The sequence below is a fragment of the Amblyomma mixtum genome, chromosome 9 (genome assembly GCF_055824585.1).
Source record: "Amblyomma mixtum isolate Tamu chromosome 9, ASM5582458v1, whole genome shotgun sequence".
Taxonomy (NCBI): Eukaryota; Metazoa; Arthropoda; class Arachnida; order Ixodida; family Ixodidae; genus Amblyomma; species Amblyomma mixtum.
Genome location: NC_143020.1, coordinates 118,681,718 through 118,704,342, shown reverse-complemented (window position 1 = coordinate 118,704,342; position 22,625 = coordinate 118,681,718). Strand labels below are relative to the sequence as shown.

Genomic DNA, 22,625 nt, shown 5'->3' with positions numbered 1-22,625 from the left:
ACACCCAACCAAACTGCACACCCGTTGGCTTTTTACTGCTCACGATATTATCCAACACTGCTAGCGCCGCACTTTCACACTCGACTTCTGTATCCTGTTTATGACTGGATGAGTTGCCAGGCGTGACAATGCGCTCCGGTCGCATGAAGCATGCCGAGATTCTGCACGCGTAGCTCTACGCTCCGAAGTTCCACCTAGATTTATTTTGCACTCTGACGGCCATCCCCATTACCCACCACCAAAGAACCACGCCTTTTCGCCCCTCACGCCGGACACCCGCCTAATATGGAAGTATGACAGGCCGGCCCTACTGTGCACCCTGCCCATAGTCTGAGCCCTCATATTCACAGTCCCAAAATCCATGACGGCATCCTGCTCCCGGCCAAACCAACCGTCTCACGAATATCTTCCATTATAGCTTACCGACTATTCCCTGCATGCTTACCGAAAGCCTGAAAAGTAGCATGAGAAGTATCCGGCATGGAGAATACATTGTAACCTCCAATTTGCTTCAGTAGGACTTGGTGTGTTGGTCACTCATTATTTGAATTTGAAGGTAGTGCTTTAGTAAGACCGCGGGTATATGACACGACAGAGAATACGCTGCTTTACAACTGCTTTTTTTTTTCGCTGCAGGGGTAGTAATGACAGGCTTTCTCACAATACAGGAGCTGAAAAAAATTATTTTTTCATTCATTCATTCATTCATTCATTCATTCATTCATTCATTCATTCATTCATTCATTCATTCATTCATTCATTCGGGATACCCTCAAAGGCTCTCAGTTTGAGGGTTCTCAGGTTCCCCTCTTCATTACGTACCAACCGCCCCAGATTTCGACTCTTCTGCGTAATTATGTCCGATAACGCTGAGCACTTCTCCTTATCGGTGCTGATTGAACTGGCATCGTTCACTGGACGCAAGTGCAACCTCTTCAGAGACAACAGGACAAATTTAATGGGTGATGATGGGTGTTCGTTGCTGGGTGAGGCTTACGGGAGGGTGAAGGTAGGTTGTTTGCTGGGGAGTAATGTACTTCGGAGTCAGTGGATGGGTGGGGGGCAGTGGTGGGGGGATTGTGGATGGAGGTCTCCTATGCCACGGAAGCTTTATCACACAACACCAGATAGACTGATTTCGCCGAGATAAGGCTTGTGTGCCAACGCATTCAAACGCTGTGCCCTGTGCGATGTCAGAGCTCGTTACGAACCTCAGGCGGTCTAAATTAATCTAGAGACGATTTTTTCTATTTCTTTTAACTTGTGTGCCTGGCGTTCAAAAACACAAACACCGAGTCCCTCGTCAGTAGAGGCAACAAGCCTCACCGAAGTTCTCGCCATTCCAACAGTGACGTATGGGAGCGTTGACTTTATCTGAACCCACCTTTGTTATCTGAACCGAACATTATCATAGACCGTTCATACCGAAACTGATAAGGGAACCACTTGGAACATAGAGAGGTCGACATCCTTGCGAAGTTGTCATGACGTTATTCGCATCATACGCAAAAAATACGCAGACAATAAAGAAGCCATAGGGAAATTGCTTTAGAAGCCTTATTAATTGCGTACACCCGGCCAAATATTTAACTGGCGTGACTTTTGCATTCCTAATTGCACCTTGTAAAAGGCTTGTTTCGGCAAAACCGCTGACATATTCATTCTGTAGCTCGGCGCGTGTGGTAGAATTTTGCGGCCCATTTTTTTTTCATGTAATGCTTAAGTAGCCTAATTTCCTGCTTAAATCAAAATTATTAGAATCATTATCGTCTGCGACAACGAAGAGCCAAATAAAGCGGACACTTAGCAATGATTCAGGTTCATCTTGCTTCTTCCTCTGGGTAAACTACCTCTACTCCCATGCTAGCAAGTCCTCTGCTCAGAGTAAGAGCGATTGCGCCACCACAACCCTTGCTACGTAGCCCCATTCTTTTGGCTCTTCGTAGGCGCATATAATGAAGATTACTAATAATCTTTATTTAATCAGGCAGTTAGTCTACTTAAGTACAACATGAAAAAAAAGTTGGTCCACAAAATGGCACCACACGCGCAAATTACAGGAGTATGCCAGTGGTTGAGCCGAGTGAAGCCTTTTATAAAGTAATAAGGGATGCAGAAATCACTCAAGTTAAAGATTGCTCCTGTTGCACATTTTCCGCAGCGTATCGACCCTATATTCCAGGGATTTCGCACCCATGATTCAGAAATACGGAACGGCACGACATGGTAGGAGAAAAGCAGTACATATAAATTGCAAAAAATCCTATCGCTTGCACCATACGCCTCTAAAGTGATCCTTGTCATTGCTCGATGGGAAGCATGTCTTTTTCCTTGGGCACTGCACGAGGGCTCACTTTTGGTGCGACAGTATCACTTCGCTAGCAATCCTGAAAGCCGAGGTAATTTACTGGTGAGGTGCTGAGGCCTATCCCAAAACCCCCCTCCGTACGTATTTATTCTCATAATCTACTCCAGTGCGGTATTCACTCCGTACCACACGACTGTGAAGTGTGCAGCAATAATAAAAGGGCCAAAATGGCTATACCACAAAATATTGTATGAAGCCTTTTCTTTGGCGGTCCGGTTTTTACAGTACGTTTAGAGACTTCTTCTCACATGAGGCCACGCGGTAGCAATTTATTCTTTACCGACAATTAAAATAACACTTCCTGGCACAGCATTTAGCGGACGGACGCGATAAGCATACGTTCATTACATACGGGCGTTCCAGGAAGCGAGGACATGTGAATCCGACGATAACGCCGCGATTGTAGCGTTGACGACCCCTGAAAATAAAAGCAATAAATAGGGATAGATAATACTTTGGTGTTAAGGCAAATCTACCCCGTGCACTTTGAAGAGCAGTTGACGATGGCTACCGGAGGCATGTCCTACACGTTAGTCGGGTTCGCCGCAGAACTCGACTGGAGGCCCCTGCGCTTCGTTAAACCGATTCCTGGGAACAAGTTATGCCGCGCCTGTGGACTAGTGTGCACGAAGACCGCACTCCTACCGTGCTTGCATCTGCTGTGCGAGTCCTGCTACGGTCAGTGCGCACAGAACGGTCAGCGAGTGTGTCCACTCGATGGCCAGCACTGCCAAGACGAGGAAATCGACTGGAAGGAGACCCCTGCCGACGAGCTATTGACAAGAAAGGTAATTTTCGGTCAACAAAGTACAAAAATACCACAAAGAAATAGTTTTAGTTTTACGGTTTGAGCATCCGCCTCGCATGCGGGAGCTGCGGGATTCGATTCCCAGTGCCGCCGGGTACCCACCGGTGATACAGTGGGTACAAGCTTTCCCCTGGTCTGGTGCTCGGCTTCTTTCTGGTGAAATGCTTGGGAAATGGGTCTCGGACCCCAACTTGAGTAGAAAAGACATCCCTGTGCCTTGGCGCTCTTTGGCGACAGATGACCTTGCGCCTTGTTGAAACTCGCAGACTTAGAACCACTTGCCGATAGAAGGAAGAAAGCCCGTCTTGCATGTCCGCACTATTTAATAAATAAATAAATAAAATAAAAATTCATCATCATCATCAGTTTTAATTTTAATTCTGAGCTTGTAACTTTAGGGGTTGCGTACCAGTCACAAAGACACTTTTTTGTGAACCAAAGCATTTTGTTCGATAACACAAGTTTCCTGTCGTCAGGATAGACCAGCTCGATCGTGATGTAGATGCAGGCAAGTTCCGAAAGAGCGATTTCTGTCTCGATGTATACCAAGCGTTACAGGAAAGACTAAATTCTCAAAAATAGCTTTTAGAGATAAAAATATCGTTTCTTCAGCATACTATTACCATTTCTGGTGGACACCAGAAAACCAATGAACCATCTTAAGTAGTAAGGTGTTTAACTAATTTTTAATAATTGTTTTTTAACTGGTAGTGCTAGGCTCCTAGTTACAATTAGAGATTTGCAGCCGGTCGTTACTAATAGCCATATCAGTTTTCATAATTTCGAAATCACCGTTACCCCTGGCGCTGCGGCTCCACAAAATTTGGCTCTTTTGGCTTGTTACATGCACTGGAAAGGTTGATTTGGCTGAATGCTTTTCCAAAGCTCATTTATTTTGGCACGTTGTTGCGAAATTGACTAACGTCCGGATACAAATCTCTGACAGCAACCAGTTGTCTTGCTGTGATAGTTAATAAGTTAATTATCCGAAAATAGTTAGCCAGAGCACTACTTAAGACAAATCATCGGCTTTCCGGTGTCCGCAAACACTGGCAATACTATGCCGCGAAAGCCGTACTTTAACCTCAAAAAGCACATTTTTTAGAACTAAGTCTTCCCTGGAACACCTGGAATAGAACAGTGCGGAAAGGTGAGGCCGTTAGGAGAATTTTCGTTGCGACCGGTAGATTTTTTGTTTTATTCCGTGACATTCATTTCAATGCTGGTCACTGCGATTGTTCTGGTATACTGTACAAAGAGCAGGTATCGATCTTTGCAGTGAATAGTAAAGAATGGCATGCGTGCACAGGCAGAATACGCCGCAGTGGTCCGCAGGCAGGGGACCAGCTATCTCCATGAAGAGAAGATAAATAGCAGAAAACAAGTCATAATTGTCACCAGTTCCGCTAAGCAAAAAGGGAATAAAAACACTAATTCCATTTTTTGAATCCAAACACCTGTTAGGGGGGCCCCACGGGAAAAGGTGAAATGATTCACGTTCAGAATCTATCATGCCACCATCAAGGGCAGTACACTTTCGACGCGCATCCTCTATTCTTATCTTTGTCAAGCATCACGAGGAAAGAATAGCGTGCCAGCCATTCTGCTGCAAAGGTCCCTCCCCCCCCCCTCCTTTTTTTCGAAATGAAGAGGTGTAGTACAAGCTCAAGATATATCCATTGTTGGCTTGGGATAGCGGCTTTTGTGTGGACAGACACCAACGAGAGATGGTTTTCCTGCATTGCAAATTGTCGAAGAAATAAAGAAGTTTGAATGGCTTGCACTAATGTCATGATGATCTCCATTTTGGTCAACTAGAACAACAATAAAGCAACGAAAAGAAAGGAAGGCGCAAATAAACGTTCACGATGCAAAATTAAAGCGCTTATAATCAGTCTTGAGGCGCAAAACATGCGCAACATCAGGGCGTACACGACACCGCAGTGATGCCTTCGCTCAATCGGCAACGACCTTCTAGTCCAGTTCACCTATTCGTCGAAGTATGTTGTTAATTTCTCAAGTATCGCCGCAATAGTTTCATTGCGAAAGCAATCCGTCACGAAGTATAATCAGGTCTTTAGGATGTGCCTGGCTTGGCTTGATCTTCAGTGCGATCCTCACGCAGACGGTCGACGCAGCCGATCACAGCTTCGTGCGGCAGCTTGTGCAGGAGGGGGAGGGCGTTCTCCGCGCGCGGAGGTACATAGAGCCATGTAGAGGTGGAACTTTGGCAGCTGCTTGGTATCGGGTTTCATGCTCCCGAGGGCACCGGGCGGGCGATGTGAGCGGGCTGGTTTCTTTAACTTCACAAAGTCAGCATCTTGGCTCGCTGACAATGGATACTTTTAGCTGGCCGTACGCAGTGAGTGCCTCCGCGGGTAACGAATGCGCATGCGCACACCGCTACGTACCTTGTAGCGTACTGCTTGCGTACGCACGCTACAAGCCATAGCGCGCGCCCGCTACGGGCAAGTTACGGGATGCGTTGACAAGATGGCGGCGCCCTGCTCGCCCGCTTCGGAAATATACTTGTCGCCGCTGCATTCTTCGATGCGATAGCTCGCTCGAAATGCTTCCCGTTCGCTTTTATTTCGCACACTCTCGCCCACACGTAGAGGTATGAGCGAAAACAAGCCCCTATTTTTTCAGGAAATTAGCGAGGTTCCTGCTATTAGGCCTAACTAAATGCAGAGTGTTTCCCCAATGATTTCCTCTTAGCAACGTCATCTGGTGTTGCAGTTCTCTAGCTTTTAGTCAGGTTTTACATTTTATTCTATTGACATAGTTTTACTTCTTTTCAACAAGAAAAAATGGCTCCTAATGCCCCCACCTTTGCTATCATCAATAATTACGGGGAAAAAAATTCAACTCAGCGTGTTGATGTGCTTTGGTGTCATGTCCCTAGATGGCGCCTCTGCTTGCATGCACACCTGAGGGATGCTACGGCATTCTGGCTATCTCGACGAATTACGTGCACTGGAGAGGTTGCTTTGTCTGCAAGCTTCTCGAATGAGTATGTAATGGCGTGATGTAGCCAGAGCAGAGTTTGTTAAGCACAACGCTGAGGGTAACCGCGGTTTCAAAACTCTGAAACTTGTTGTGGATATTACTTACGGTAATCTAGGTGTCTTGGAGTAGTCAAGGAACCTAATAGTAATCGTTAAAAACTTAACGGTTCAATATTAGCGAGCCAGCCCGCTAGTTAGCACGCCTTACCGGTATACTGATGAACTACACCACTGACAATACTATGCCGAAAAAGTGCTCTTCGAACTCAAAAAGCCAGTTTATAAAAATTGTGTAAAATATTAGTGAAACACGTGCCCTGTATGCGGAAACAATCTCACGGTAACCAATGTCTTATTCGCATGCATAAATCTTGAAAAACTGAAGGAAGAAAGTTTAAATTGGTTTTAAAATGACCACATTCTTTTTCACGTAACATTCCTTTCAGATAAAAATGCCCTTTTTTATTTGTCCATTGTTTTGAGACTACTATGTGAAGCTAATGGAGCAAATAAAGAATACTTTCTGATCAAATGTAGTCTATACAAGACAACAGACGTTGCTAACCCTATAGCCGTAGTCTCTTATGCGCCATAAAGCCCAACAGGATACAACAAAACTCAGAAGCTTCCCTCTGACTGCCCGTTTAGCAGTGCACGAACGCAATCAAGACGCTAAGTACATGAATGGTTATTCTGTAGGATGGCTCCGCACTAACTGTTATCTGTTATTTGTAGGTGAAATGCTGGAACGAAAAAAATGGCTGCGCGGACGTGATGGCCGCTTCAGAGATCTGGCAGCACTTCCAGCGGGAGTGTGGTCACCACTCGGTCTCCTGCCCCAACTGCTCGGCCACCGTTGTCCGCAGAGACGTGTGTAAGCACCTGCGATCAGAGTGTCGTGCCCTGGAGACACCCTTCACGTCGAAGTGCTATGGACACTCCACTTTCAGGCTGGAAACGGGGATTTTGTCTTCTTTCAAGAGAGCATTGAAGCAGCAGGGATGTGAAATGAGACCCTTTTTCGAGCGACTCCCTGTTGACAGGAGACCACGTGGCAACAGACTCAACGAAACTTGCCACAGCGTGAACGCCTTCAAAGAAACGCTGAGGCAAGAATTGATCGCTTTAAACGAAAGCTTGAAAGGATTGCCGGAGCTAATGAAAGACAGTTTGGACAGTTTCGCGGAGAGAGTGCACGAAGTCGTGGCTTGTAACGAGCAAATGAAGGAATGTCTGAAAGCAAGAAAAGAGCAAACAGAAAATCTTGCCAGCTCTATAAACGCAGTAACCGAAAGACTGAAAAAGGAGCTTGTGATTTCGACCAGTCTGAATGCTGACAGGCTGGCGCAGATTGCTGACGCCGTCGAAGCATGCACAGCCAGGAGTGAGAAGACACTACAGCGGACCAAAGAACAGTTCTTGATTTCTGGCCTGCACGTGGACCACTGCGTCTTTTTTGTCAAAGGTGTGGAAGCCCTTAAAGAAGCCACTTTGAGAACCGGCTCTGCTGACTACGCCGGTGGGAAGGTATACCTCCGCGGCTACTGCATATCACCCGGAGTATGGTTCGAGAAAGAAGGTGATTCCGTGATGTTATACCCGGCTCTGCAGCTGCACAAGGGTGACAGGGACGATTCTATTACTTGGCCATTTGCGTACAACATTAAGCTGAGCGTCGTGCATCCGATGTCCGGGGCAAAATGCATAAACGTTGTCACACCGGGCCCGTTCGGAAACCTTGAAAGGCCTACAAATTCAAGCAACGTGATCACTTGGTTTCCGACTTCCTTGAAGCTAGAGGACCTTACCCGTGGCGGCTATGTGCACCACGACTGGCTTCGTGTGAAGTGGGAGCTGCTGATTTGAGTTGCACTCCAATAAGTTACACTTCAGTGAGAGCAGGAACCTCTACGGTGCTCAGTTTAACTACCTGTATTATAACCTGATCAGCAAAGTTCTACAGTAGTAGTTACTTCAATGTTGGAGTCCTTTCCGCCAGAACTGGCAGCTATAGAGAGACTTTAGCCTTTCATTATATGAGCCAGGCTCGACTATTTACGACAGTGTATAGAGTCGGTTTCATGCAATTCATAGCTCCTCGGATCTTTCCTTGGATAACCTCTACGATATTGCAATTTCGCTCCATTTTTTTCTCCCCTAAGCTGGACTGTCGACGTATACGAAGGATGGAAGAACTTAGTGTAAATATCTAGGGATATTCGGATGATGCCAGTTTAAGCTTATGGGTCTTGCGCCTTGCATATTTAAGTGGAACGACCTTGCATATTTAAGTGGAGTGCAAATATAAGGGGAGTGACCTTCTTCCGACGTTCCCTGGGATTGCATGTCGAAGCAGGAAGCCATCCCGTCTTGATTTGGGAGAACTAACGAAGGGGGCCGCGTGCTTAATAGGAGTGGCAATGCGTCGATTTTGTTCTTGCTGTCTGATCATCTCGGATGCTCGCTTTGACACAGGCGCGGATACATTTCATCACACACTATCTGTCACAATCGCATTTTTACACATTTATCTTGAAAGAGCGATGTAATCGGGGGGAAAGATATTGCGGACACTTATTGCTGACGCGAAAGAGCCATATAATGTTCTCACTGTAATAAAGCTTGAAACTGGATTCTGCAGCAGTGTTTCTTTTTCAAGTTCAACTTCACATGGCAATGAAGGCTAACTTTCCTCATTAGTCGCCCCTGCTTCAGATGCGAGCTTCAGCGCTGAAAATGAGAGACCAACAAACGCGCGTAGTGTTTAGAAAGTTCGTGGACTTTGCATTTCATTATTGCTATCGCACAGCATGTAATTTAGACAGAAGTACGCTAGATTAACTCATGAAGATACCCAGGGTTTTTGAAAGAAATGTGGCCGGTTTGGTTGGCCCAGTTAAGTCGCACAGGTGCTGCCACAGGGACCTAAGTTCTTTATCTGCATTTCGTTTTGTGGTGTTTTTACATTAGATGAGCAATGTTCCTGTTGGTCGAGGTACTTCCCTCTAGCTCCTTCGCAGATATACAACGACGATCATTCTCGTCTTGACCTCGAAGCCTAACGGAGGGATCCTGCTTCAGCCGGCGCCTCTCACCTCTTTCTTCTACACCTCTAAATTCTTTTCCTTCTTCATATTCGGTGACGTCACGAATCTGCTGATTACATCACCACTTATCCAGGACGGTGTCCACTGGACAGCTTCTCGCCCTCAAATTTCTTCGGGTAAACTCAAAATAGAGAATTTGTGGTCGGAGGACGAAATGCTTTGGTTACTTAACGGAACACCACTCGAGGAGTTGTGGATGGTTTTTTTACGGGCACTGGGATCGCACAGTACGTGGGCCTCTAGACTTTCATCTCCCTTGAAAGAGGACCGCTAAGGCCGAATTTCGATGGAGGCGAAATTCTAGACGCCCGTGTACTGTGCGATTTCGGTGCATGTTAAAGTACCCCAGCTGGTAAAAATTTCCGATGCCGTTCACCACGGCGTCCCCCATAGCCTGAGTCACTGGGGGACGTTTTAAACACCAATCAACCGACTAATGCACGCCTGAGCCAGAAAGTTGATACGGGTTGCAGGCAGAAAGCCGCTCGGTGCGCGCGAACGCGCGCTCCGTCCAGCGACGACCGTGATGTGAGAGATAAATACCCTGATTGTAGCCATGGCAACCGGTTTTAAAAAAAAAGGAAAGGAAAGGTGAAACCGCGTCTTGGCAGGGGCGGTAATCGCCGTTTTCATAGCTTTCTGGGTAGCTGCAGCAGACGGTGTGAACGATGTCTGCTCGAGGCCAGCAGTGCACGTTGGTAGGCTTCGCCGCAGACCTGGACTGGAGGCCCCTGCGCTTCATGAAATCGATTCCGCATAACAGGATATGCCGCGCCTGTGGATTGGTGTGCAGGAAGACAGCCCTGTTCCCCTGCATGCACCTGTTGTGCCTGTCCTGCTACGACCAGTGCAGTGGCGACGGGGACCGGGTGTGCCCTCTGGATGGCCAGCACTTCCTGGACGCAGACGTCATATGGATCGAGTGCCCTCCCGAAGAGATCCTGAAAAAAGAGGTGGGGGCAAACTTGTTTTCGAAAGGACGGCAGTAATCTGTTCAACTCAGTTCAGTTCAGTTTATTTCCTTAAAGACCCCTATTCAGGGATTTGCATAATTGGTGGGGCTATTGATATAACGTAAGGTCTAATTTCCGAACATCAGCTGCGTTATCTCTTGGTGGAATCTTGATGGACAGGTAACGGCTGCGACTTGAACTGAACTTCAGTAATCTGAACAGAACTTCTGAACTTTTTGTAATCTCATCATCAGCCTGACTACGCCCACTGCAGTACAAAAACCTCCCCTATACCTCTACAATTAACCCTGTCACGGGACAGTTGCGGCCACCCTATCCCTGCAAACTTCTTAATCACGTCCGCCCGTCCAACTTTCTGCCGCACCCCCCTACTTCTGCCTTCTCTTGGAATCCACTCTGTTACATTTAAGGATCATCGATAATCTTTTCTTCGCATTACATGCCCCACCCAAGTCCATGTAAATTCAGCGCAATTAAGTTAATTTCTAGTTTTCTGGAGGTTTCTTCGATAAAAGCTGCCAGAGCAACTTCACTAATTCCAGGCAACCACTAGAAGTCGAAGTCATAGTGTATATAGCAAACGTAATAAAAAAAATATAACCATGGAGGCATACAAAACATAACCGAATTCTTCGTATGCATCAAAGAACAATAAGGAAGAAAACCAAGCATAAAAAGCATTTCGCATACAACAGTAACAACGCTGCAAAAAGTAAAAGATTGCTGTACTAAACGCGTCAGATAAATCGAAGAAACAGCACTGCCATTTGCACAAAAATAACACAATGCGTTCACAAACAGTGCATTTATAATCAAAAACAAAGCAACACATATTTCATAATTTTACGAAATAGCTCATAAGTTCTTTTCTGGTGTAGTCAGCAGTGTTGTTAAAAGTGTTCAAAGTGCGAGGGAGGTTATGAAGTAAACACTGCAATTTGTAGTTACAAAAAAAGGGTCTTGTCCGTGTATGCTGCTTTCTTCTGTTCACAGGAATTTGGCGCAATTCTAGAGATGCTAAAGTTGGTAAACAATTTCTGACATTAGTGGAAGAAAAATAAATTGTTTGCAGAAGAAGGAGGTCATATAGATTGTCGACGCCAAAAATGTTATGTTTGGAAAACATGTGTGGTGGAACATGGCCTTTCGAGATTAGCATTTAGACGAACCATTCTTTTTTTGCTGTATGATTAGTTTCTCGATATTAGTCACTGTCGTCGTAGCCCGTACCAAATTGCAGTCAGTTAAATGACAGTGGAAGAGTGCATAATAAATCTGAACTGTACAATTTAAAGGCAGAGTTCTTCGACATCGTGAAAGTCCACCCACTACACAAACTTCTTGCCGAGAAAATCGATGTGCGTTTCCCAATTTAAATTATATGAAAAATATACTACTAGTGTTTTACGCAACCGAATAATGTCCACGGTGTACACCGCGGTAATGTCAATCACCTGTCCCTCAAGACTTAGTACATAAAGTCTTTATTTTTGGCCTGAAAAATTGATTTCTCCTAAGATGTCATTAACCTGCGTTTATACCCTGATCCAATCTGCCCCCTTCCTGTCCCTAAACGTTACATCATTTCCTTATCTTGCTGCGGCATCCTAAATTTAAGCTGAACCTTGCTCGTTAGCCGTTGCGTTTCGGCCCCGCAGGGACAGATTCTGTACTACCGGTAACGTTCCGTACCGGTAAGATTCCGTGCTAAGACATAAGTCACTCGCTATCAGAGAAATTCCCTATGTAACGAGACAGTTTCAGTGATAATACGAAGTTCGCTGCCTTCACGAAGAAACTAGATCGGTGGATGCTAAAAAAATCTCCGTGGTCTTAACGCTGCGTGCTTTGTGGGTAATTGCTTAACAGTCCAGAAAGGGGAGTAGGTACAGGTGTAAGAGACCACGGGCCGGCGTCAGGAGCGTCCGCGGGGCCTAACCACGGCGCTGCTATCTCTCTGTGAGAGTGCCCCGAGCGACCACAAACTTTGCGCTGCTTTTGTGCGGCTGCTTATCGCACTTGATAAATTTCTTGTATGGTGTACGACTGCTGTGTTGATCACGGTCTCTATGAAGGGAAGGTCTCTATGGATGGTCTCTATGATCACGGTCTCTATGGATGGATGGATGGATGGATGGATGGATGGATGGATGGAGGGATGGAGGGATGGATGGATGGAGGGATGGATGGATGGAGGGATGGAGGGATGGAGGGATGGATGGATGGATGGATGGATGGATGGATGGATGGATGGATGGATGGATGGATGGATGGATGGCCGCCTTTGAAAAACGGGGTGGTGTCAATTGCCACCATGCTCACCTTTTCTTTCTTTTTTGTTTATATTCATTTTTTATTCTTTCTTTTTGTTTTTATTTATTTTCATTTTACTTTTTATTTTTTATTTCTTGTTTTCTTTTTTATTTTTTTTATTCGTACCAGCGGCGCTCAGCTGCTGCTCGGCGCACCGTGGGTACACTGGGACGAGCGCGACGAGACGAGTTGGGGCCCTGTCTCTCTCGGTCTGACGTGACGTCATAGCAGAGGTCATGCTAAAGGTCAATGGTGGATCTGCCAGGATGACGCTGAAGGGCTCAAACTGCGAGCGGTATTGCTTTCGCAATAAAATTTGTACGACGCTTCACACAACAACAAGAAATGAGATACCACAAAGCATGAGTCATTACGTGGCGTATGAAGAAGGTGTTTTCCGTGCCATCCCATTGGCCTGCTGCAAGTAATACTTGGGCCAGACGGGAAGATGGATCAATTAATGCCTAAAAGAGCACAATAACAATGTGTACCAGTATGTGAAATTCCATCTAGGCATACATTGCAGATATTCCAAAACTAAACCTGGCCACCCATGCTTCACACAAACGAAGGCATTAAGCAGGCTTAGTAACTAGCTAACGTGTCCCTCCTTTAACCCTTCTCTTACGGCGTGGTTCAGAAGACCACTGAGATGCGAGACAGATAATGCGCCATTTTTTCCCTCCTACCCCCCCCCAAAAAATATATATATATATATATATATATATATATATATATATATATATATATATATATATATATATATATATATATTTTTTTTTTTCAAATTATTGAAGCCGCACACAGCGAATGGTCCAAGGACGCATGCGTTTAGCAGCCCCTTAGCACTGTCAGCAAAAGAATTGAGGCTTCTAGTTACTGGGAAGTTGTGGTGGTGTTATCAATTTTGAAATGGCATACCAACTCACCAAAGCATCAGTTGTGAGAGGCCTGTGCGTGACACACGTAGCCGGTTCGTCTATAACTGAGTAGCTCTCCCTAGCAAGGGTACTTTTGAAATCCTCAGTTCTTTAATTAGTTTACTTCCAGTACTTAAGTATACCTGTAAAGGGGTTTCACGTGAGGGTGGGGTGTTTCCAATTATTTAGGAGTTGTTCAGTTCACTGCTTGAGATGGTCATGGATACAATGAATCCTAGCAGCAGAGTGAAGGTCATTCCATTCCTTGGACATTCGTGCATAATATGAAGAAAGCTGGGCCGACGTACATGTGGAAGGTGGATGTACAGGAGCACCAAAAGTAAAACGAAGGGCGCTAGTGGTCACACAACTGCAAAAAAATGGCTGAGGCTTACCTAAGGTTAAGCCTAGTCAGATGCGAAGCATATTGATGGCTAGGCTTCGTAATACATGGCTTTCCTTGGTTGACGTTCATCCCGCTCTTCATAGGTCTCTGTGGCACGCTGAAGCATTCTATTCTCGTTCAAATCAGCCCTGCTTCTAGGCGGCATCCCAACACCTGGCCGCCTCGTAAGTGCCCAGAGAGCGAGGCAAGCTCAACTTTATACCGCTGCTGTAGCGTCACGTGGTCAGCTGCAGCGCCTCTGATGTGGAGCCTCCACCGCCGCGGCCGACCGCGCGAGCCGGCAGCCCATCTCTCCTCTGCTGTGACGTCATGTTGTCACGTGGTGTCACGTGGTCACGCTAAAGGTCAATGGTAGCTCCACCGCCGCGCTCGACGGGCTGTAGTGTAGCTCTAGTAATATGCTTCGCATAAAAAGAAAATACATGCCAGCGCGCTCTCTCAGCTGATGCGCAGCAGAGAGCCAAACGGCGTCGGCAAATCCGGTTGACCCATCTCGATGGTCTTATGCTCGCCTTATCGCCGGCACCAGCGAAGCCGCGCCGCTACCACCACTGCTCGCCAGGGGCGCTTTTCAATGCTTCCTTCAAGGATTCATTGCTTTGCCCGCATCGTGCAGAAAAGCTGGCCTTCGGCGGCGTGCGCTTTCTGCTTCTTCAGGAACGGCACCATTTTCAGTCTACGTGAGCGCCTTTGTTCGCGCTTCACTGGAGGCGAGTTCCTTGCGCTAAGACATGTAAACACTTCTGCATCGGTTTCACAAGTACGGTAGGAAGAAAAGAATAGCAAGCATGTATTGCCTCATTTTCATTTATTTGACCCTTGAAGGCCCGAAGGCATTACATAAGGGGGGGCGTACTTATAGGTTGGAGGGTAGTGGCAAAGAACACACAAAAAAAGAAAGGGGGAAAATACACGGGGTACAAAAAGAGTAATAATATATAAACTCAAAGCAAGAAATAAACATAGAAAAAGAAAAAAGGAAAAGTTGGCGCTTCGGTGTGGCAGTATGAATGATGTTTACGAAAAGTGATTAGCGAGTTTCTCGCGGAAAAGGTGGCGATCGGAGCATGTTATTATGTTGTCGGGAAGGCCATTCCAGAGCACTATGGCGTCCGGAAAAACTGAACTGCTCATTGCGGAGGTACGGGTTTTAATGCGTGCGATTGGGTTACTGTGGTTTAGGCGGGATGACGTACAGGTGCGGCCAGAATAATACGGAGCACAGGAAGGGTCGCGGAGCAGCGGAAACGTGCTTATGCGCGCTGCCTAGCAGTGTCGACAGGAACTACCTTAATTTGGACGCGGCGAGATGGCGCCGGTAGCACGGACCCACTTTTTCCGCAGGCCTATCAACATCACAGCATATAGCATGTAATCCCTTGCTCTACGATCGACTGATACTCTGCTGACAGCGCCATGCGCTTCGTTGCCCTGCGGCGCGCGCTGTAAACGGGCGCAAGACGGCCGTTTTGGCATTACGTGTTATCTCGGCCCTTCAGTCCGCGCGGCCACCGAGGCTGAAGTGTGCACGCCTGGATGAAGGCAGCACCTGGCGGTGTTGCCCGAACCAGCTCAGCATCTTTGGAACAGTGATAACGGCAGGGTTGCAGCAAAGAGGGGGGCTCGGCGGCAGGCACTCTCGCTGAGCGCGGATAGCCAGGGGTGTCTTTGTTGTGCTGATAGGTGGCGCTTAGATGCAGTTTCTGCTAGCTTGGCCGCCTTTCGCGTGCTCCGTATTATTCTGGCCGCACCTGTACGTGGGGGTGGCTGCAGCAACAAACGTCTTGGTGAGCGATAAAGGAAAGAGTGAAAGAGGCATTGTCTTTAATATATAAATAAATGATCAATGGCATAGGAAGCGAGGTAATTGAAGAGCACTTGCTTAAGCACGAATTGGCTTTTTTACGCCGGAGAAAACAGTTAGGCGGATTTTCATAGAAATTAACGTTTTCTCTGCATGAGACGTCCTCAATCGGTTATATTTAGAACGGCCGCCGCGGTGGCTCAGTGGCTATGGTGCTCGGCTGCTGGCCCGAAAGACGCGGGTTCAATCCCGGTCGCGGCGGCTGAATTTCTTTGGAGGAGAAATTCGAGGCCCGTGTACTGTGCGATGTCAGTGCACGTTAAAGAACCCCAGGTGGTCGAAATTTCCGGAGCCCTCCACTATACGGCGTCTCTCATAGCCTTAGCCGCTTTGGGACGTTAAACCCCATAAACCAACCAACCTATATTTAGAACGTCGTTTTATATCACAAAGACAGCGCAGCCAATACACGCATGCTCATCTTTTTTTCATGCGTTCCCTGGAGCCAAACAAAATTTTGAGCGAGCTTGCCAAACAAACTCGCCGCCAAGTGAAGTGCTGCTTATTTGTTGTTATAGTTGTTTAATTTATCGGTTGCAAGAATTGGGATAAATGAGACAAGAATCATTAAAGAGCTCATGGCGGTACCCTATTTGGACACAATTTTGAACTTGAGTAACCATGATCGATTTACTAACCCGCCGCGGTGGCTCAGTGGTTACGGCGCTCGACTGCTGACCCAAAAGACGCGGGTTCGATCCCGGCTGCGGCGACCGAATTGCAATGAAGGAGAAATTCCAGAGGGGCGTGTACTATGCGATGTCAGTGGACGTTAAAGAACCCCAGGTGGTCGAAATTGCCAGCGCCCTTCACTACGGCGTCCCTCATAGCCTGAGTCGCTTTGGGACGTTAAACCCCCATAAACATAAACCAAACCATTTTTATACTGCCGAAAATCCAAGCTGATCAGGCGGAAAACCGAAATGTACTCAAAACCTCCAGAAAATATGTGTAACAAAGGGTTTTGGAATAGAAGAAACGGAATCATTTTTAAAGATAACTAGAAAGTTATTTACAATCAACTCATTTACTATCTTCAGCAGAATATAGAACAGTAGCACTTGTCTTTCGTAATGAATAATTTTTCTATTTATACTGATATTAAAGATCAGTAATCATTTTTTCAGACGAGGGTGCTTTGAAGTGTGTTATTTATTTATTTGTTTCAGTCAAAGCAAGTATACTTTTGTGCCTCTATCGCTGCATGCACCAAATTACTTTCATTTTATTTTCTTCCTTCTAGCCAAATGTTTTTACTGGCTAGAGTAGCATTGGCGCATATTCGTCTCGATAACTAATCAACGCTTTGCTCAGAAAGTCATTCAGCGTTACGTTTTAAGCGAACCTTGCATGAGTTTTGCACTTAATGCCAAATTTTTGCTTTATTTTCACAACCGAATATATTGCCACGTATCAATGTAGTGTTCGCTCGTTCGCGCAAGGCCGCAGAAAAGGGGTGTTATCATTTTTGTTCGTGACGCGAGAAGCGACCGGACTTATCTCGATTGTTCACAGCCATGAACAGCTGCATCTACGTGTTTCTAGATTACTCTAGATGATCTCGACCTGTTATCTCGAAGTTTCCTTGCCGGCTTTAAATTGAACGATGCAGCGAGCAGCGGGCATTCGTAGTTCGACGACCGCCGAGCACGCCTGTTGCTTACGCCGCCGCTGAGTGATTCAGTTCTTTTGCGGGCGCAAGTCAGCCCAAATAAAGAGCTTCGTTTACAAGTCTTTCTGGTGTCTTCCTGACCGCTGGACTGCCGTCACTACAACGTGACAAAATTACACAAACAGCTTCCCTCTCCTCACCCCACTTTTAACATTCACTGTGGTAGCTGTGGTGCATGTGCCAATCGGCTGCTTAGCCGCAAATGCATGCGACCGGATTCTGGCCGCGACGGCCGTACTTTCATGCAGTCGAAATGTAAAAACTCCCGCGTGCTGTACGATGACAGCGCAGGTTTATTTACTTAATTTTCAAATACCTCTGGCTGTCCTTCGGAGGGCAAGGCACGAGTGGATACAGAACACCCTATAGTCGGAACACCCTAAGCGGCTTACCCCGTCAAAGGACCCCCCTCCCAGCAAACGGCGTGGGCCAATTCTCATAACCCTGCTAGGGTCACAGTGTAGGGAGCCGTGCCACAATGGAGAAAGGGGTCTATCCCCGACAATGGAGGGAGGGACTATCTCCTTTTATGTAGCACCCCCTGGTTTTTCACACTATCAGGGTCACGAGAATCGGCTGACGCCATTGGCTGGAGTGTGGTCCTTTGACGGGATAAGCCGCTTAGTTCTCCGACTATAGGGTGTTCTGTATCCACTCGCGCCTTGGCTTGCGAAGGACAGCCGGGGGTATTTGAAAAATAACTAAGGCTTTAAAGCTTGCTCGAGCTCCCTTTCTTTTACCTTTGAACTACCCGCTAACCAGTCGATTCGTTTTTTAGAACTTCAACTAACTTTTCGTGACGATGGCCATGTAGGCTGGTGTTTTTTACCTAGGAGTAAGAAGGCTTTGTTACTGTACTCGTCTGCACACTCAAAAGTCAAGAGAGGGATTGCCATGAGCTGCTTTCGCAATGCTCTGCAGAAGAGTTGCCACCACAGCATGAAGTCAAGTTTCGACAACCAGGTTAAGCGTTTGCAAGAGGCCGGATTCCCAAAACCGCTCTTCAATGCTATGGCAGAGTCGTTGCTGCAAAGAATTAAGAGCCGTGACAATAAGGTGGCTGACCCTACTGGGGCTGAAAGAAGAAAATTTGAGGTGATGCCTTATGTGCATGGGGCTTCCCACAACATCAAAAAAGTTGCTGCAAGACAAGGTGTCAATGTTGTCTTTTCTGCTCCTTGCAAACTTTCAAGCCTTTGTTCACGTGTCGCGCGTGGCAGAACTAGAGCAACTGTTTGTTCGACGCGGCATCAAAACTGCTATGTTCCTTGTGCGACACGGGTGGTTTTTAAGATTCCGCTGACATGCGAAAAAGTTTACATCGGCCAAACTGGCCGTTGTATAAATGAAAGGCTACGAGAGCACCATAAACTGTCTGACCCCGGCTGACGGAGCAAACTTGCCTCGCCATTGCCGCGATTGCGGGGGCTACCCGTTGTTTTCGAATGTCACTTTTTTCGGTAGAGGCAAGGGTAAGGTTGAGCGGGAAATCCTCGAAGCATTTCACATTAGTAGTCATGGAGATAACTGTGTTAGCACGGCGTCTATCACGTTGATGCAGAAAGAATTAGGTGTCTTGTCCCGTTGACACTTCAGCCTGACTATCTTACGAGCTCGCTGTCTTTTTGTGCTGGTTTTGCGGTGCCGTTGAGCTGCGCATGCTCTGTTACGTTTCCTATGAGACTGGCTGTTTTTCAACAAAGCACAGTTGATAGTCCAGTCGTTGTGTGTGCCTCGTCTCTCCTTCGTCCCCGTCTCTTTGGCTGGTATTTCTTATGCATTATTTCTTATTTTATTTTAATTATTGAGCCTTTATGATCTAATAATTTTCTTACTTCCAGGTTATCTGCTGGAACGAAGAAAACGGCTGCGCTGCTGTGATGGCCGCTTCGGAGATCTCTCAACACTTCCAGCGCGACTGCGGACACCACTCCACTCGCTGCCCCAAGTGCGCGGCCTCGGTTCTCTGCAGCGACGTCTGCGCGCACCTGAGGTCGAACTGTGCAGACCAGGGGCCGCCTCCTGCACCGGAATGCGGAGGACAGGTTGGGCGCAGAGACGAGTCACCTGCTTCGACAGCTTCAAGCCGAGTGTTAGAAGAGCAAGCCTGTGAAATGAAGGCAATTCTGGAGCAGGTGGTTAGTGAGAGCAGAGCTCAAGGCAACCGACTGAACGAAATCTCGCACCGTCAGAACTCACTCACAGAAACACTGAAGCACGAACTGTCACAAGCAACACGCCAAAGCCATGACACTTTAACACAAAGCAATCTCGAAATAGCCGCGTTTAATGAGGAGATGAAACGGTCAAGAATCCACACTCTTTCTACTAGAATCGATGCATTGGAACAGACACTCAGAGGAGAGTTAGTGAATGCGATGCGAGAGAACGGGGACAAATGTTCACGGCTTGCAGCTGCCATCGACGCTGCAAAAGCGGAAGCCAAAGAAAATTTCCAGAAGACATTGGACAGCTTTGGCCTCGTTGTTGCGCAATATAGGCTACAAGTACAGCACTGCGAGTTTTTTGTAAAAAGTGTGGAAACACTCAAACAAAAAGTGTTGCAGGTTGGATATGCTGTTTATTTCAGCGAGTGCGTGTACCTTTGCGGCTACTGCATCTCACCTGGAATTGCTTTCAGAAAAGATGGCGAATCGCTGAAGCTGCATTTGAGTCGAAAAGTGTGCAAGGGGGACATGGACGACTTTATTCAGTGGCCACTCGAGCACCGAATCAGGCTGAGCGTAGTCCACCCAGAAAAAGACGCGAAATGCCAGCTCGAAGTGAAACCGAAGCGTACACACAAATCTAATCACAGGCCTTCAGGATCATCTAACGAGCCCAGTTATTTTGGATCTTCGTCCCTTAACTTAGGCGACCTCACCCGCGACGGCTACGTGCACGAAGACCAGCTTCGATTAATATTTGAGTTGCGGCTCTAAAATCACACTTGCTCAAGAGACAAAAGAGCACTTTCTTGTCTGAAAAACCTGTATGTGGGTCGGCTGAGCTCGTGCTACAATCTACTACTGTGGAATTAGTCCTGTAGAGCATTCTCTGCACTAACTGGGATGCGTACGTCGCTCCTGTAGTGCTCTATTTGCCATGTGTATGACAGGAGTTGAATACTAATCGTAAAAAATTGTTCTTTCCAAAGGATAACATTTGGCTTTTCCATCGCCGTCGACGTCCAGAAAAAGCTAAATTATGTTTTCTCTAATATTTAACTTCTTTACAATAGCAGCGGGGAGGACTGTTGCAAATATAGCTTAAACCTGCAAATTCAGATTTAGAGCTAGCCACTATTATTAGGTATATATCTGTTTTGAACTTGGAAACGTGATAACTTTTGGCGCTGTGGCCTAACAGATTTGCTCCATTTCTCATGGGATTTGAAAACTGCGCGACTGCGTAGCAATGACAGCGATGCCCACAAAATGACGTCACTGTATGGCACACCTGCCGCAACACTGTCGCACAATTTGCGAATTCTCCTATAATTAATATTTTTCAAGTCACGGGGCCGAAGGTAATCAATTTTACGCAGTTATCCATGATTATTGTAGCTATTACTGGGAGGCAGCTACACATCTTTAATTGGGACCAGGCGCCGATGTGTAATGGCTATAAGTTACCTTTACGTCGTAGTTGACAAGCTTACTATTTAACTTCATTTGCTTCGTTCTGATGGCGGTCAAATGTGGTGCAGAAGCCATCTTTCAACTCGAAAACTACTATTTGTAAACGCTAAGAGCACCCTTCCCTGAAAGTGACGGTATGAAGGAGCCCAACTGTTTCCACTGTTCAAAATGTCTGTTGTAACCGCAACTCTGAACTAAACTATGAAAACTTTTTTCCAAAATAAAATTCTCTTCAGTTTTCCTCTTTTTCAGTTTGAGAATATTGACGTTGTTGGATGAAGGGAGATAATATATACCAAACAGCAATATATGGGTCTAACATTTTCAGCCACCGGTCGTTATCTGAATTTAAAGGGGCAACAGTTAATTTTTCAACATTTAATAATATGGGTGCCTTCCTGCTATCTCATTACGTTGGAGTGATTCTACCACGCCGGCATTCCCCATTCACCCCCAACAATCATACAATCTGTACCGCCGGCCCGAAAATCAGCACGGTTATCCTAAAACGTAGCTCAGACCCATGCGGCATAAAACCCCAACACCCAACCAACTGCACACCCGTTGACTTTTCACTGCACGCGGTGCTCCAACACTGCTAGCGCCGCACTTCCACACTCGTCTTCTTTGTCCTGTTTATGACTCGATGAGCTGCCGTGCGTGACAGTGCGCTGCGATCACTTGAGGCACGCCCATCGTGCACTTAGCTCGACGCTTGAATGCTCTTCCTGGATTTATTTTACGCTCTTACGGCCGTCCCCATTTCCCGCCACCCCAGTACCACGTCTCTTTCGCCTCTCACGCTTGGCGCCCGCCTAATATGGATGTACGAGAGGCCGAGCTTCAATCACCCCTGCCCTGCACACTGCCTATAGTCTGAGCCCTCATATTCACAGCCCCCAAAATATATGATGGCTTCCCGCTCCCGGCCACCCCAACCGTCTCTCCGATAGCTTTCATTAAAACTTACCCACTATTCACTGCTGCTTATTTAAAGCCTGAAAACTTGCTTGAGAAGTATTCGGCATGGTGAACACCTAGTAACCTCCAATTTGCTTCAATAGGATTTGGTGGTGTTGGCCACTCATTATTCGGATTTGCGCCGCCACGGTGGCTCAGTGGTTATGGTGCTCGGCTGAATATCCTAAAGACGCGGGTTCTATCCCGGCCGCGGTGGTCGAATTTCGATGGAGGCGAAACGGAAAAGGCGACCGCGTACTGTGCGATGCCAGTGCACGTTAAAGAGGCCCAGATGGTCGAAATTGCCGGGGCCCTTCACTACGGCGCCCTCATAGCCTCAGCTGCTTTGGGACATTAAACCCCCGTAAGCCATAAACCATCATTATTTAAATTTGAAGATAGAGCTGTAAGGAATACCACAGGCCGTGGATGACTCGACAGTGAAGAGCGTTAGTAACAACTGCTTTAGTTTTCGCTCTAGGGGTAGTGTTGATGGTCTTTATCACATCACTCGAGCTCAGAAGGGTGGCCGCAGTGGTTAACATGCTATTTTTATAGCTCGCACTCTCTAATTTACCTTCTAT

General features: G+C 46.7%; 2 protein-coding genes across 2 annotated transcripts; both read left to right on the top strand.

The window, feature by feature from the left end:
* Window positions 1-2,886: 2,886 nt before the first annotated feature.
* Window positions 2,887-9,171, top strand: LOC149330948 (uncharacterized). Its single transcript, XM_089560024.1, has 2 exons — window positions 2,887-3,156; window positions 6,920-9,171. The coding sequence occupies exons 1-2, from the start codon at window positions 2,887-2,889 to the stop codon at window positions 8,048-8,050; spliced, it is 1,401 nt and encodes a 466-aa protein (XP_089416150.1). The 3' UTR covers window positions 8,051-9,171.
* Window positions 9,172-9,887: 716 nt separating this feature from the next.
* LOC149330947 (uncharacterized) lies at window positions 9,888-21,328 on the top strand. The gene is made up of 2 exons (XM_089560023.1): window positions 9,888-10,244; window positions 19,282-21,328. Exons 1-2 carry the CDS (start codon window positions 9,960-9,962, stop codon window positions 20,380-20,382), a joined length of 1,386 nt encoding a protein of 461 aa, XP_089416149.1. The 5' UTR covers window positions 9,888-9,959; the 3' UTR covers window positions 20,383-21,328.
* Window positions 21,329-22,625: the final 1,297 nt, after the last annotated feature.